Genomic DNA, 14,397 nt, shown 5'->3' with positions numbered 1-14,397 from the left:
ATAGCTATATAGATTAAGGCCTGGTAAGGCCTCCGTCTTTGTCCACTTCTTTTTAGGTATGTTAACCAATTAAACACTTGGCTTATATCATAAATATTGTTTTCATTTCTTTTCTTCATGGCCAAATTTACACCAAATGAAAAAAATAATTCTAAGAAATACACAATATTCTAGTGCCAAGCATTTTCGAAAGGCATTCTAATAAAAAATACTTTAGGTACATTGCACATTAGGCCAATAGTGAAAGACACCACTCTTCCACAATCACTTTTTTTGAACAATGTTGCAGTTTTACACAATCTATAGCTTCTCTGCTTCTGAGGACATCCGGACCACCATCAGAGACGCAGTGCAAAGTAACACAGTTTAATTAACTTACATGGTCAGGTGCAAGCATGCCTCACACTGAAATAACCATTCAGTTAAATTCTTGCACAACAAACGTATTCAACAGTGGACAACTTTAAATATAGGCACTTACCTGCCGCGTGCACAAAGTATGCCAAATATAAATCGAGTTCCTTAACAGAAACCCCTATATGATGGGGCTGTACACACAGCCCTGGATTTGAGCACTGTGGGGACTTTACAAGGCGTTCGCCATCAGTACTTTCAAGCGGAATACCTTTAAATAAAATCACCATAACAAGGTCCAGCCTCCAGACCTTATCTGCCTGCCGTAAACAGTCAATTCTTCTCATTTTGCCCTTCTGGTCTGGATTGGAAAGAACACAACAAGGAGGTTTTTTTCCTGTCACAGTTAGAACAAAATCTTCCCGATACTCAGGCCTGATGTCTTTCCGAAGCTTTGCCAAAAGTCTGGATGCCCATTTCTGTTTAACCTCAGGTTTTTCACTTAGCAATTCATCCTTCACCGCTCTTTCTTCTTCTTTTGACATGCGCTTTTCGTGTTTTTTAAAGTATTTTCGCTTTCGAGCTTGTAAGTTGAACCATGTGTACGCAAATGCTCGGACATGGGGAAGAAGTGCTTCAATGAAGGGATGAAATTCATCCTGAAAATAATCAAAGTGAAAAAAAATTACCACAAGGAAAGCTGAGGTATGAAAGGTTTGTTGTTTTCTGAATGGTGACTGAAACTTATAACTAGGCCAATAACATAGCAACACCTACATTATGTACAGACACAAACGTTTCTACGTTTATGATAACAAAACAAGAAAATCTCTAAAATATATCATGCAATCAACTTTCTACAGTCACTCAGTCCCAGACCCCAAGTGCTGAAAATATTTTGCCACAACAGTGTGAATCACATTTGCTACAACAAGATAATTCAATAAAACTCATGGCACTGACTTTGCAGCAAATGTTATTTTGGGTCAGAAAGGTGAGACTCTAAACTTTAAACAGCTGACTTTACAACAGTTCAATGTAAGTCAACAGGGTAACTCCAAAATCAATTATTTCAAATCTGCAATAAGACCACTGTAATTTTCATCCATTTTTTAAAAAAGGAAGTAGTAGTATATTATTTTGCTTTTTCAATGACCCTCTTGTGAATGTGACCAACATGCTATATGCTTGACAAATCGGCAAAATTTTAACTTTTGAAAGTCTGAACGTGATCAGTCAATTATCTGATATATGATAAAAGTATTTAATTTAAGGTTGAATCTGTGAACATAACACAATAGAATGCTAAATAAAGTGAAATATATAAAAAGAATTTCACACTAACAAAAAATATTAATTTCCATACACAATAAAACAGAAAATTTTCCATAAAGCTTTCTGGTCTTTATTTAGGAAACAGTAATAGCATAGAATATATTATGGCTTTAATACTGTACATTCTAAGCCACAAATATTTTAAGAAAAAAATGAGAAATAGAATTGAAAAGCTAGTGCGCCTTAAAATGCATTGTATGTATGTATGCATGCATGTATACAAAGGCTTCTGCATTTTTTTAAAAAAAATATTATGTGGACAATCGTTGCTAATGAAAGCATTATCCCTCTTTTCGTGTCTTTTAATATGAATTTTTCCTGTTCTAAAACCAAAAAGTGGTTTTTAACATTTCTCCAATGTCTACCGTACAGTAAGAAAGATTGCATTGTAAATATTTAAATAAATAAAGCATCCTTCAGTGCTAGAAAACATCACCTGAAATTAGTACCAGTGCCCATTATCGATACATAGGCAGTTAGTTCTAAAACCATGTATAGGAAAAAAAAAATGTAAAAAATATGATCGTGCACTATTTTAAAATGTTAGGATGTCTCTTGCCAAATCTGGGCTTTCTTGGTAAGAAGAGGAAGCGCTGTTGGTATACTAGAAAACAACATGGTCTTCCTCTTGTTCCTAGAAGTACATGTCCTTGAATACTGAATGTCTACTGTGCAAATATATATACATGACTATTCAAAAGGAAGTTCTTGTGAATTCATTGAGACTTCCTTCCCCTAATGAATAAGATTGACGTTTAAATTTCTTAATTCTTAATTTAATTGATTAAAACTAATCAATTCTTAAAATAATTTGATGGTATTCTTATAAAGGATATTGTTATGAAATGCTATAGGAGTATCTAAAATTCCTTGATCAAATACAGGAAATTTCAGAACCAAAAGATCAGGGATAATACAGCACAATATATGAGAGAGTCCCTTTCACCAGTTGGATCTGGTGTGATCTTCTAAAAATAATTACCAGTTTTCTACCAATATAATGATCTACCAATATAATGAAAATATTGAATTGTATTAATTTTCTATAGAAAATATTTTTCAAAATAATATAAACTAGATTAAGTGTATTGCCAGATTTTGAAGGAAAAAATGGCTTAATATTTATACCCTTTAACACATGGTTACATGGAACAAAGTAGCAATTTACATAAATTCCATAAAAAAAACTAGAAAAAAATATTATATTGACAATTAAATAGCTATATTTTCAAATATCTCCTCTCAAATCCAAGTTAGTCACTAACAGGAGCTGCAACTAAAGATAAAATAATTATGCATAGAACAGAAAATGTTAAGGCCTTTCTCATGTGCATACACTTTAGCATCGCCAATGATACCCCCCCCCAAAAAAGAAAGAACGAAAGAAATAAAGAAAGAAAAAGAAAGAAAGAAAGGGGAAAAAAAGATTTGGGAATGCTTATCCTTCTATGCCATACGATACATCTGCAAAATTACCCATCCTAAAATAAAAGATTACTACAAATCTTTGTCCTTTCTTAAATGCATCTTGATCTTATTTTACAAACTTTTTTTCACCATTTATTAATTATACCTAGAGGCTCACATTTTGAAATAATGTTACCATATTATGAAATCTAGCAGTGGTAAATATGATTCAAAAAGGAAGACAATAGCTTAAAAATCTACCTAAAATATTCAAAATCCACCAAATAAGTTTCTCGTAATGATATAATTAAGAGATTCCCCACTGCTGATATAAGTAATGCTATCCAGATTGGCTTCTGCCAAACAGTGTAGGAAAGATCAATTGTTCAACAAGGATCTGTCTACTCTGTAATATATTGTCTTTTTAAAAAAGGAATATTATGTATATTCACAATTAAGATCAGGAATATCATTATGTAAATTCACAATTAAGATGAATTACTGATTTCCAGGTTTGCAAGAAAATTTAAGAACATTTAGATGTGGGTCAGAATAGATGTGGGTCAGAATTATTTAAAAATTAAAAGTAACAACTACCACCAAAAAAAGAGAAAATATAGATATGTATGGTTTTATTTTTAAAGTTGAAATTATAAATAAAAGTTCTAGAACATTAAACGAAGAGGTTTAGGATTTTTTACATATCACATGATCCCATTTATATCTTCCAGATTGGCAGGAGAGGAAAATAACAAAAGTGAGTTTATAATACTTTTTTATGGTTCACAGCTATGGGTTCTTAATAACACTTTGCCATAGTTATACAGGTACATTTGAATTATTTAACAAAAATTTTGTTAACGTATATTTGAATATGGAATATACAACACAAAAGTCAAGCATACATATTTAAGTAAAAACATACCACAGCAATATTTAGAAACAATTCACTGATCTGCTCCATTTGAAACTTTGCCAGATTTATAAACTTTCACAGCATTAATATTCCATTGTCCATAAATCTACATAATAATCTTATCTACATAATAGCTTATCTAGGATAAGCTATTAAAATAAAGCCAAAACAGTATATAATAAACAGCAAATACGGTAGGTAGTTTCCCTATATTACAGGGTAAATGTAGAAAGCCCCTTTGCAGGTATTATATTCTAATCTTCCAGTACTGTGGATGACTGTTTATTTAAATTTAAAGAAAATAACATGTTAAGCTAAGCCTTTCTTAATTTTGAAATCTTTCGGTCCTAAGCAATCAGGTGCCATGTGCACAACTTTTTTAAACAGGTTCTCTATAAAGATGTCTCAGAATCTCTAAATGTTTCCAAATGTACTCTTGAGACTGGAAAGCAACATGCCACAGAGTAACTCTTAGGTTAAAGACCAAGGTACAAAAAATATATCTGAAAATTTATAAATGCATAGCAAGGCCTAATAAAATAGAGTCTCTCCCCCCCCCCCTTGTGAGAGGTGGGAACCGAGAACAGGTTATTGGTGTTTAAAGTAAAAAAATATTAGCTATTTTAAGAAAGTAAACAAACAGAAAATACGGTAGATCTGACTTGAATTTTCTGTGAGAGATAAAACTTCTGAAAAAGTTGGCTTTGAAAAATTCACCCTCAAAATGCAGTAGCAGTTATCTTCTACCTATAATCAATGTAATCAATGGAGTTTAATGGCATTGTGTAGTACTTTTGGTTTGATATGTTCTTATAAATAAATATATTCTTTAGCTCTAGGTGACAGCTTTTGTGAATCACTGGGCACAATTTTTCTAAGTTATTCATTCCTAAGTTTCTATTAGAACATTTGAAAGTGTATTGTTCATTCTTCCCTCTTTCTGGTGTTTTAAAGGTGTTCAAAGTGCTCAATTCCAAGCCACCCTTTTCATCACCATTTAGTAACTAAAGTATGCAAGTGTTGTTATTTTCTATAGGGACAAGAAGTGCTGAAATGGCAATGGAAGAAACTACACAATTTCCCTAGGAACTTTTCCGGTTTCACTGTTCAGAAGGGCAAACACCAGAGGTCTAACAAAGATTATCAGTAGAAAAAGAGGGGGCGAACAATGTAATTCGCTAAAACCATCAGCAGAAGCAGAAATGCAAGTTATTTTTCTGATTTTAAACCGTGGCAACGTATCTCAGAAGGAGCACGGATGGGGGTAGTGTGGGAATGTTGCCAAAAAAATCTGGCGCTGCATAAGAGTTTTCTTTGGGAGGGGGCAAAGCGCTGAGGGGGTGTGTGTGAGAGAGAGTTATGTAGGGAGTTAGAAAAGTTGCCGAACTCCTAAAAGTTCGCAGCTTCCCAGAAAGATCTGCCTGGGCAGTATTTAGGCGTCATCCGCACAACTCTTCAAATTTCAAAGTAATTTTGGAACTCTTCAAATTTCAAAGCAATCGGGAGATCTGGGAAGGCGCGAAGTGGGCCGGAGACCCACTTGGAACGATTTGTAATCCACGAGGAACTTCGCTCAGATGCAAACAAAAGGAACCCAGCAACTTTCTCCAAACAGCAATTCCCTTCCCCGCCTCCTTCTTTTCCCCGGGCAGGACATTACAACAAACCTAACTTCCCAAAGGAAACAACCCCCAGGCAAATATGACACCCGAGCAAGTGACAAGCGTTAGAAGCAGCCAGGAGGGCAGCTCTGACTGGGGATGGATAGCCCTGCTCAGCCGCCTTGCAGGAGGCTGCTGGAGACTCCGAAGATCCCGAACTGGGCCGTGCAAGAGAGTAACGGAACGGATTGCAGAACTGCGGCCGCGGTGCGCAATGTGGATTCCTTAAAGCTCTTAAGTTCTCCATCAAAGCGCGTTGCAACAACGTACGGGAGGGAAAGTTGGAGGCTTAGGTGCAATGCATCTCTACAGATCTCCGGTTCCGACGAGGACTGGAGCACACGTTGCGGTGCCGCGTAAAGGCTGAACCCCCAAGGCTGCCCAACACAGTGCACGTATACCCAACACAAAACTGTGCGAGGACTTTAGTGGGGGGGGGAGAAAGCAATGCAGCTCCAGCAGTCCGGGAGGCGGGGAAAAGAAATACACGCAGCAGGCAATTACTTAATGCTACACTTTAAAAACAACACACAAAGCATCTAATTGTATCTGGGTTGCGTTTGTTCCACGTTCGTCCGCTTCTGAAGCACAAACAGTAAGTATTGATTTCAGATGACCAAGCATGTAATGGGGCTGCGAGACTGCTAGACACGTGCAGATCGTCCTAAAACACCCACACAACGCAGACAGCCACACCGCATTTCGGTACGAACCCTCCCCGTTGCCGAGAGACACCCGGTTTTCTCCAACACAAAAAAAAAAAAAACTCGCACATTCCCCTATTAATTAAATAAAACCTTAATAACAAGGCGCCATTAGCCATGTGTCTATACAAATGGCCGAGCCAGAGCAAGAATGTAACCTCGCGGAAAAGAAAGTTACTTTCCGCAAGCTGGCTCTCGCCCTCGACGCCCCCCCCCCGCAACGCTCAGACGACCCTCCCGCACTCCCCCCTCCGCCATTCCCCTCCCCCCCCCGATTCAAGCCGAAGAGCTTCTTACCTGGGTAAGGCAGAGAGGAGAGTACATGATTGCTGTGGGGGGTTTGTGGCTTGGAGGTGTGTGAGGGAGAGGGGGAGAGGGGGGGAAGGAGAGAGAGAGAGAGAGAGAGAAAAGGAGGGGGAGGAATAGAAAGAGGGAGAGAGAGAGAGAGAGAGAGAGAGAAGAAAAAAAAAAGAAAGGGGGAAGAACCGAGCCTTCTTCTTGCTTTCACATTTCCAACTCTGCTAAACTGCAGCCAGCGCTGATCAGCTCCATGGGCTGAACTTTAACCCCGCCTAGAGTTTCCCTACACTACACACTATACATGTCTACTGTACCCAGGCGTTAAAGGCATAGCGCGCACTTTTTCCCCCCACCCACCCACCCACCCTCCCCACCCTTCCAGCAGCAGCAGCAGCAGCAGAAAGCCTCCGGCTCCAGCTTCTCCGGGTGCCTGCCAGCCTGCCTGCCTGCCTTCAGCCAGCTTCTGCTCCGCTCTGCACCGCTCCACAGCAGCAGCAGCAGCAGCAGCAGCAGCTCGCTCGCTCGCTGCCTTGCCCGGGGGAGGGGGGGGGGCTGCAGAGCTACTGCTCGGCCAGCCCTCCCTATCCCAGATCCCCGCGCTCAGTGCATTACTGGGAACGCAATTAGGAGCCGCTTGCATGTCGGGCTCCCGAGCGGCAATAGGCTACGCAGGATGTGCTTAAGCAACCCAAACTTCTTTTTGGCATTTCGGTCTCTCTCTCTCTCTCTCTCTCGCCCACCCACCCCCGACTCCCAAGCGCGCACACGTCTTTTTCTCACCCCCCCCCTTTTTTTTTTCTTTCCGAAGGATTTCGAACTCAACTTTCTACCGCTCATCTCGTGCCGAGAGAGGTTTTTCTCCCGGGAAGAACCATTCATAAATCTGATGGTTGCAATATTCTGTCCAGAGTATTCAGCTCGCTATATATATATATATATATATATATATATATATATATATATATATATATATATATATATATATATATATATATATAGAGAGAGAGAGAGAGAGAGAGAGAGAGAGAGAGAGAGAGAGAGAGAGAGAGAGAGAGAGAGACTCTTAAAAATGGATACGATTCTAAATAGGTGCTATCTTGAACGCGCTTCTCCGTGTAGCAAAAATTATAGGGTGAAGGTACCAAACACTGCATTTTCCCCAAGGATTCTCTCTGCCTAAGTGAAATTCTTTGGGGTTTCGAAAGTTGTTCTCTTTCAATAATAAAGGTGATAATGCCTTTACCTACAAATGCTGACATCTGTATGGCTCATTTGACAAAAGAACCATGGTGAGGAGCTCAGCACCAAACCTCACTTTCCAGCTATCTCGTGAAGGTCCATTGCTTGTTTGTTTCTACTTTGAAAATGTTGAAGCTTTGCTGCTTTTACTAACAATGCAGAACTTGATGACTGCATTGCAACCCACAAGAAGAAAGCATCAGTATTTACTACTTAAAAGTGATTAAACTAAGAATCCAGCCTTCCGTCCTTTATTTATCATAATGCATTGTTCTGGCACAAGAAAAGCTTTGGTTTTGGGGGTTTGGAAAATTGCCAGCCAGCCAGCATTTTCTTGCCCTGAGCTTTATATTTTCTTTCCAGTCTTACTAAATCTACTAAGTGGAGTCCTTTCTGATCTTCTTTCCATTTCCCCCCCCAAAAAACAGCAGTCTTCAGACACTTGACAGATCCATAACCATTCATTTAAAAAAGGGAAGAGGATACCACAAGACATACCGCATTCTGCTTGCCAGTCTTCCTTTTTGGAGCTTAGATTTAGGCGCCTTGAAAGTTTAAAATGTTACAGACTTTTAAAAGTTTTCCTGCCTCTTTTTTTTTTTAATAAGTCTATTCAGGGGATAAGGCCTATGTTACTATATTACTTGATCCATTTTGAATGTTTCATTTCAAATCTTACGATTTGTAGGTGGCAGATTTTCAGTGAAGGCTTTACTTTTAGTTCCAAGCTTCTTAAGCACAACAACAACAACAACAAAAAATGGCCAACATACCTTTGATTAACATAAAGCCATGGAAATAAATTTAATGGGATTTTTTTTTCATTTTCCAAGTTTCCTGGACAGGATTTTCTGGTTGACAAAACTTGGTTAGAGCAAAAATACTGAGGAAAAACAACTCAAATACCATGAAAATACCATTTTTATTACTTTCCATATGCTACAAATGTGGTTTGCCCTCCTTCTTCATCATTCTCTGAACTCAAGAAAGTTGCTGGTCCAGAGAACATTTTCCTTTCCTCTGCTGTGTATCCCAGAACGTAGATTAGGTGTAGTTCCTGCTGCTTGCCACAACCAATCCAGCTTGAGGCTATTCACAGTCCCTACACCAGACACTACACACAGGTTTTGGCATCTGTGGGGCACTACAGCCACAAATACTTCCAAAGCGGTGTTTGTGGTGGCAAGGGGAAGCTGAAACCTTTACCCATGGTAGTGAATGTGCCCCATTGGTTAGCCACAGACTGACAGCTTGGCACCAGTTGTAGCAGTCCAATAGTTGTGTGAACGGGCAGACCAGTTAAGCAGGCACTGGGTTTAAATGAGACCACTAAGCTTATTTTGTTGAGCAAAAGACCACAAAAACTATAGTTTTTTATGGTTTAATACCTTTTTTTTGGGGGGGGGAAACTGATAATATTTCTGTTTTCTATTGTGGGTGTCCATTTCACAAACTTCCCCTTTCCCCCCACCTCATTCCTGACCATTCGGTGTAACTTAAGCCAGATTTATTTATTTTTTGCTCCGTTTTCTCCTAACGGAGGAAAAGGAAAGGGTCAAAAAGGAACTGGTGATGAGAGGCAGGATCGAGCCCCCTGGCTGTCCTTCCCTCGCTGGCAAGCAGTTTTGCTCTACGACTTCCAGCTCTTTGCGGTTAGCAATATTATCTTAAGTAACTTTTGGCGCCCTTCGTAAGACTTTTGGACGCGGGATGCTGGTTTGCGCCCTCTAGGCAGTCGTTGCATCCAAGTTCAGCGCCGAGCCGTTCACATCCGCTCCCTCCTCGCCTTCCCCTCCCCCGCCCGCCCTCCCTCCCTCCCGCCAAACCTACACAAAAATTCTCTCAGAGGAGCGCGCTCTCCCTCCCTCTTCCTCACATACATACACACTCACACCCCAACACAGCGGAGCTAGTGAAAAATCGAGGGGGTGTGTGTGGGGGGGGGAGAGGCACAAATAATAAAACCTAAATCTTTCTTTTCCCAGACCCCAAAGGAGGTACAAAAAAGAGAGACAGAGAGAGAGAGAAGCGTATGAAATCTTTCTCCGGGAAGCTGACGGAGGGTTGGAAGGAGAAGTCCCCAAAACCTAAAATGTGCGTGCGTTTGTGTGTGTGTGTGTGTGCGCGTGCACGCGCGTAAAAGCCAAGGGAGGCTTAAAGTGTGTGTGTGTGTGTAAAGGAGAGCGCTCCATTACAAACCCAGGACAAAAATCTCACTAGAGCCAGCACGTCTCCTTTGGAAATGGGAACTTTTTTTGAAAAGCGCTATAGGCTGCTACCGCGAAATGGTATATGTCTCTGCGAAAAGACTTTCTGCCATGATCCCTGCTATCCATATTGTACCTGGCACGCTGCCCGGCATTGCATTTACAATGTTTTATTTGCAGAAACTTTTACCTCGCCAGCCTCTGTGAAATCCTCTTAGATATATAAATTACGTTGCGAAGGGTTCACTTATACGGACCATCTTGAATATATATTAAGGAGAAGCTTAACGGGAAATTGCATTAATATGATTTAAAAACTTGAGCCTGGGATGTTTGAAACCACTTCCTCGAGATTAGTTGGTCGGCCCAAAAAGGAAGCTACTCCGGGAGTAGAAAGACTTCAAAGTCAGAATTAATGGTGGATTTTAACACCATTCCTCCACACCCCACCCCACCCCCACCCCGCCTCTCCACCCCATAATTTTTATTTTAAAACAAGCATCCCTTCCAAGTCCTTGTACAATATGCAAACCAACTCACATTAAAAAAAAAGTCTCCTAGGGCACCCCAAAGGCACAACTCTCCTTGTGTCAGTTCAGCAGAAATACCCAGGACTTCTGTAGGATTTTGCTCCCACTAAATTTTCAACCTTGAGGATTCTGTTAGCCATCAAGTTTTTCCAAAAAAAACAAAAAAAAAGCTTGGAGACCCTACACCACTGTACCAGGCAAGTTTTTGTTTTTTTTTCTAAAGGAGACTCTTAATGCAGTCTGCTGGAAGCCCAGCTGAGTTCAAGGCCTCATTTTCTTAGGCAGCTTTCAAGATTTACACTGAAATAAGGGGTGTAAATCTTATCTCCAAGGCCAAAAGTTATCTTCAATTTGCTTTCTTCTGGATGGTGGGATTCTGGAACAATAGGGCCAGATTTCCAACTAGTTGGGTACAGATCTCCTTATATTCCCCTCCAGCACTGGGCAGGAAGGGTGGGAAAGAACCACATCACACTTGCACACCCACATCCACTCTCTTTTCCCGATAGTTTACAAGATCCCTGACTTATCCATTCTGGTTTTTTTTTCTGACTTACCCACTTTTTTCAGCCCCCTGATTTAAATTAGTGTGTATGTGGCATTTGAAATTAAGAAGAGTTAAGTGTCCGTGTTGGGCTTGACAGTGCCATTATTGCTTCAATGAAAAATGGGAAAATGCTTCCCCAATACATGCATATAGGACAACAACCACTAATTTGGGTAGAGTAAGAAAAGTTTTATAGCCCATGTTAACACATGGGTTCACTCCTGATTGTGCTTCCTCCCAGAAATCAGAGTGTCATAATTCTGTGTAAACAGGCTGCACTCTTCTGGGACAAAATCAGTACAATCATGGATTTACAGTACCATAGAGCTGGACACTCAGAATAAAGTACAGGTAGTCCTCAACTTACAGCAGTTCATTTAGTGACCATTCGAAGTTACAGCCACACTGAAAAAAAGTGCCTTATGACTTATTTTTCCATATTTACCACTGCTGTAGCATTTCCATGGTCATTGTTCAAAATTTGGATGCTTGACAGGTGCAGTGTCCTGGAGTCATGTGATCCCCTTTTGTGACCTGATAAGCCAGGGGTGTCAAACTCAATTTCATTGAGGGCCGCATCAGCATTGCAGTTGCCCTCAGGGGGCCGGGTGGGTATGGCCAGGGTGGGCGTGGCCTACTGGGTGGGCGTGGCTAGAGTGCGTATGGCCTACTGGGTGGGCGTGGCCAGCTCTACATCGTTCGCATCAAGGGTGCCTATGGGGCCTGGGCAGGAGTGGGACAGATCTGAGGGTCTCTGGCAGAAGGAGGGTCTCTGGGCCAGGGCCAAGGCAATGGGGGCCATTCCCTCACTGTTTCCAGGATGGCTTCGCGGGCCACATGAAATCACTTCGCAGGCCGCATCCGGCCCCCAGGCCTTGTGTTTGACATGTCTGTGATAAGCAGTTAATGGGGAAATCAGATTCACTTAACAACTGTGTTATTAATTTAACAACTGCAGTGATTCGCTTAATGAATGTGCCAGGGAAAGTCGTAAAATGGGGCAAAACTCACTTAACAAATGTCTCACTTAACAACAGAAATTTTGGGCTCCATTCTGGTTGCATATCAAGGATTACCTGTACAAGCATTCAAGTACAATAATGTGTGTGTGTGGGGGGGGGAGTCATATCTATTCCCTCCCTCTGCTAAGAAAGCGAGTGGAAGAAAGCAAGTGTGAGAACGTCCAGTCTTTCAAGTGATAGCATTACAAGCCAGAGCAATGCAGCTCAGTATTTTCTCTAGGAAAAAAACCATCCTCTTTTTGTTGTTAAGGATTCTTCAATATGCGAGTAGTTGGATGTACCGACTCGACCATTTGTAGCTAACCCTCCCGCTCCAGAGCGGGAAGAAACTTCAGAGAATATGGGAGGAGGGTTACAACTAACTCCGCTCTTATTCCTTCCCCCCCCCCCCCCGCTTTCTCCCACTTGGGATATTTCGAACGTTACCACATCCAGGCTGCTCTCTGATTGGACCGCGCTGGAGTCCATCACAAAGCTTTACTACATTGATTAGAGAATGCGCTTGTCAATTACATCCCAAGTCTAGACACTTCCTTTTGTGCTAGCCTGGCTGCCGATCCCAGACGTCTTTTAACAGCACGTACTTTTCGGAAGGGGGGAGGGGGCAACGAGCAAGCGCTATGAAGCAAAGGGGGGGGGAAATCTGTCAAGCTCAGCGGTTTTCCTAAATCGCTGGGGATGGGGGGGGGGGAGGAAACACTAGTACATAGACAAACCCACCCACCCTGCCGCTTTCCTCTGCATAGTGCACTGAGTACGCGTTATTTTGTAGCAAATAGTAAAAAGGTCACCAAGCAAACGTCTGCAATATAATAACCATTATAAACTCGCGACACTATACTGCACTGTTCCTTTCCTATTTTATCAAGGGAAGGCTAAAAAAAAAGTCCCGTATAGAAGAAAAAAACAACACGTGAGCAACTTTTAAAAGAGAACTAAAGGATTGGCTTCATGAGCTGGCATAAGGTTTCTATTTTCCCCCCCCCTTCATCGTGGAACGACGAAAACTTAAGCTCGTGCTTAAGAACACTTTTTTTAAAAAAAAAAACCACCCCTAAGTAACACTTTCATGGGCAAGCTTCTCTCTCTCTGTGTGTGTATATGTATGTATATGTATATATGTATATGTATATACATATATATATACACACACATACATACACACACATATACATATATATATACTGCTCAAAAAATAAAGATAACACAAGATAAGACATCCTACTATTAAATACAGTACATTGTGTTGTTTAAGTGTTCCCTTTATTTTTTTGAGCAATCTATATATATATGTATATGTATATGTATATGTATGTATATATATATATATATATATATATATATATATATATATATATATATATATATATATATATATATGTGTGTGTGTGTGTGTGTGTGTGTGTGTGTGTGTGTGTGTGTGTGTGTGTGTATGTATGTATGTATATATATATATATACACACACACATACACACATACATATATATATATATATTGCTCAAAAAAATAAAGGGAACACTTAAATAACACAATGTACTGTATTTAATAGTAGGATGTCTTATCTTGTGTTCCCTTTATTTTTACACATATACATACACACACACACACACACAGATAAAGAACATCATAAAAATCAGACAAGCACTGGCGCATTATGGCTAGTTTCTGTGTTTTTGGAAGGCGATCCATCCGAGGGAACTACCCGATAGCTGGGTTTTCAGATACTCCGGCCTCTCTCCGTTTGGGGGGCTCGTATTAGACTTTGCAGCACTTGCAGTCTACTGCGATCTCTCTCTCTCCCCCCTCCGCGCGTGGATTTCCGCAACGGTTGCAATTTGCATAGGACTCCCCCCCTCCCCCCTCCCCCCCACACAGGCACCCGAAGAGGGTTTGTTCTCACGGAGCCCCAGCCCTGGGCCAATCGCAGTCGCCGCCGCCGCCGGAATTCTTTTCAGGCTGCGCTCTGGCCCGGGCGGCGCTGCCAACGGTCTAGGCCCAATTCCAAGCTTCGCAGCCGCAGCGGCAGAAGCAGGAAGGAGAAAAGGAGAAACGCTCTTTAAGCGCAGCGCGAGTCCTTTCGGAATGAATGAAAAAGGGAGGGAGGGGGGGGGAAGCCGAGAAGGACGAGACGTGGATCTGGTGCGTGCCTAAGCCTGGAAGGGTAATAATGCACG

The 14,397-nt window shown here is 41.0% G+C and overlaps 1 protein-coding gene across 3 annotated transcripts in view; it reads right to left on the bottom strand.

Moving 5' to 3' along the window:
* NFIA (nuclear factor I A) overlaps positions 1 to 14,083 on the bottom strand; it is a 328,904-nt gene extending 314,821 nt beyond the window's left edge. For 2 of the 3 annotated variants that reach the window (XM_083360530.1, XM_083360532.1), the window contains exons 1-2: positions 6,675 to 6,979; positions 482 to 1,013 (exon numbers count right to left, since the gene is read on the bottom strand). In XM_083360530.1, the coding sequence (XP_083216656.1) occupies positions 482 to 1,013; positions 6,675 to 6,701 (559 nt within the window). In that variant the 5' untranslated portion in view covers positions 6,702 to 6,979. Of the gene's footprint in view, positions 1 to 481; positions 1,014 to 6,674; positions 6,980 to 13,925 lie in introns of those variants that run through there. The other variant, XM_083360531.1, reaches the window with a different exon arrangement.
* Between the last annotated feature and the right edge of the window lie 314 nt (positions 14,084 to 14,397).

Source organism: Vipera ursinii, assembly GCF_947247035.1.
Source record: "Vipera ursinii genome assembly, chromosome: 3".
NCBI classification, from domain to species: Eukaryota; Metazoa; Chordata; class Lepidosauria; order Squamata; family Viperidae; genus Vipera; species Vipera ursinii.
Note: the sequence above shows the minus strand (reverse complement) of the source record. Positions and strands in the feature narration are given on the sequence as shown.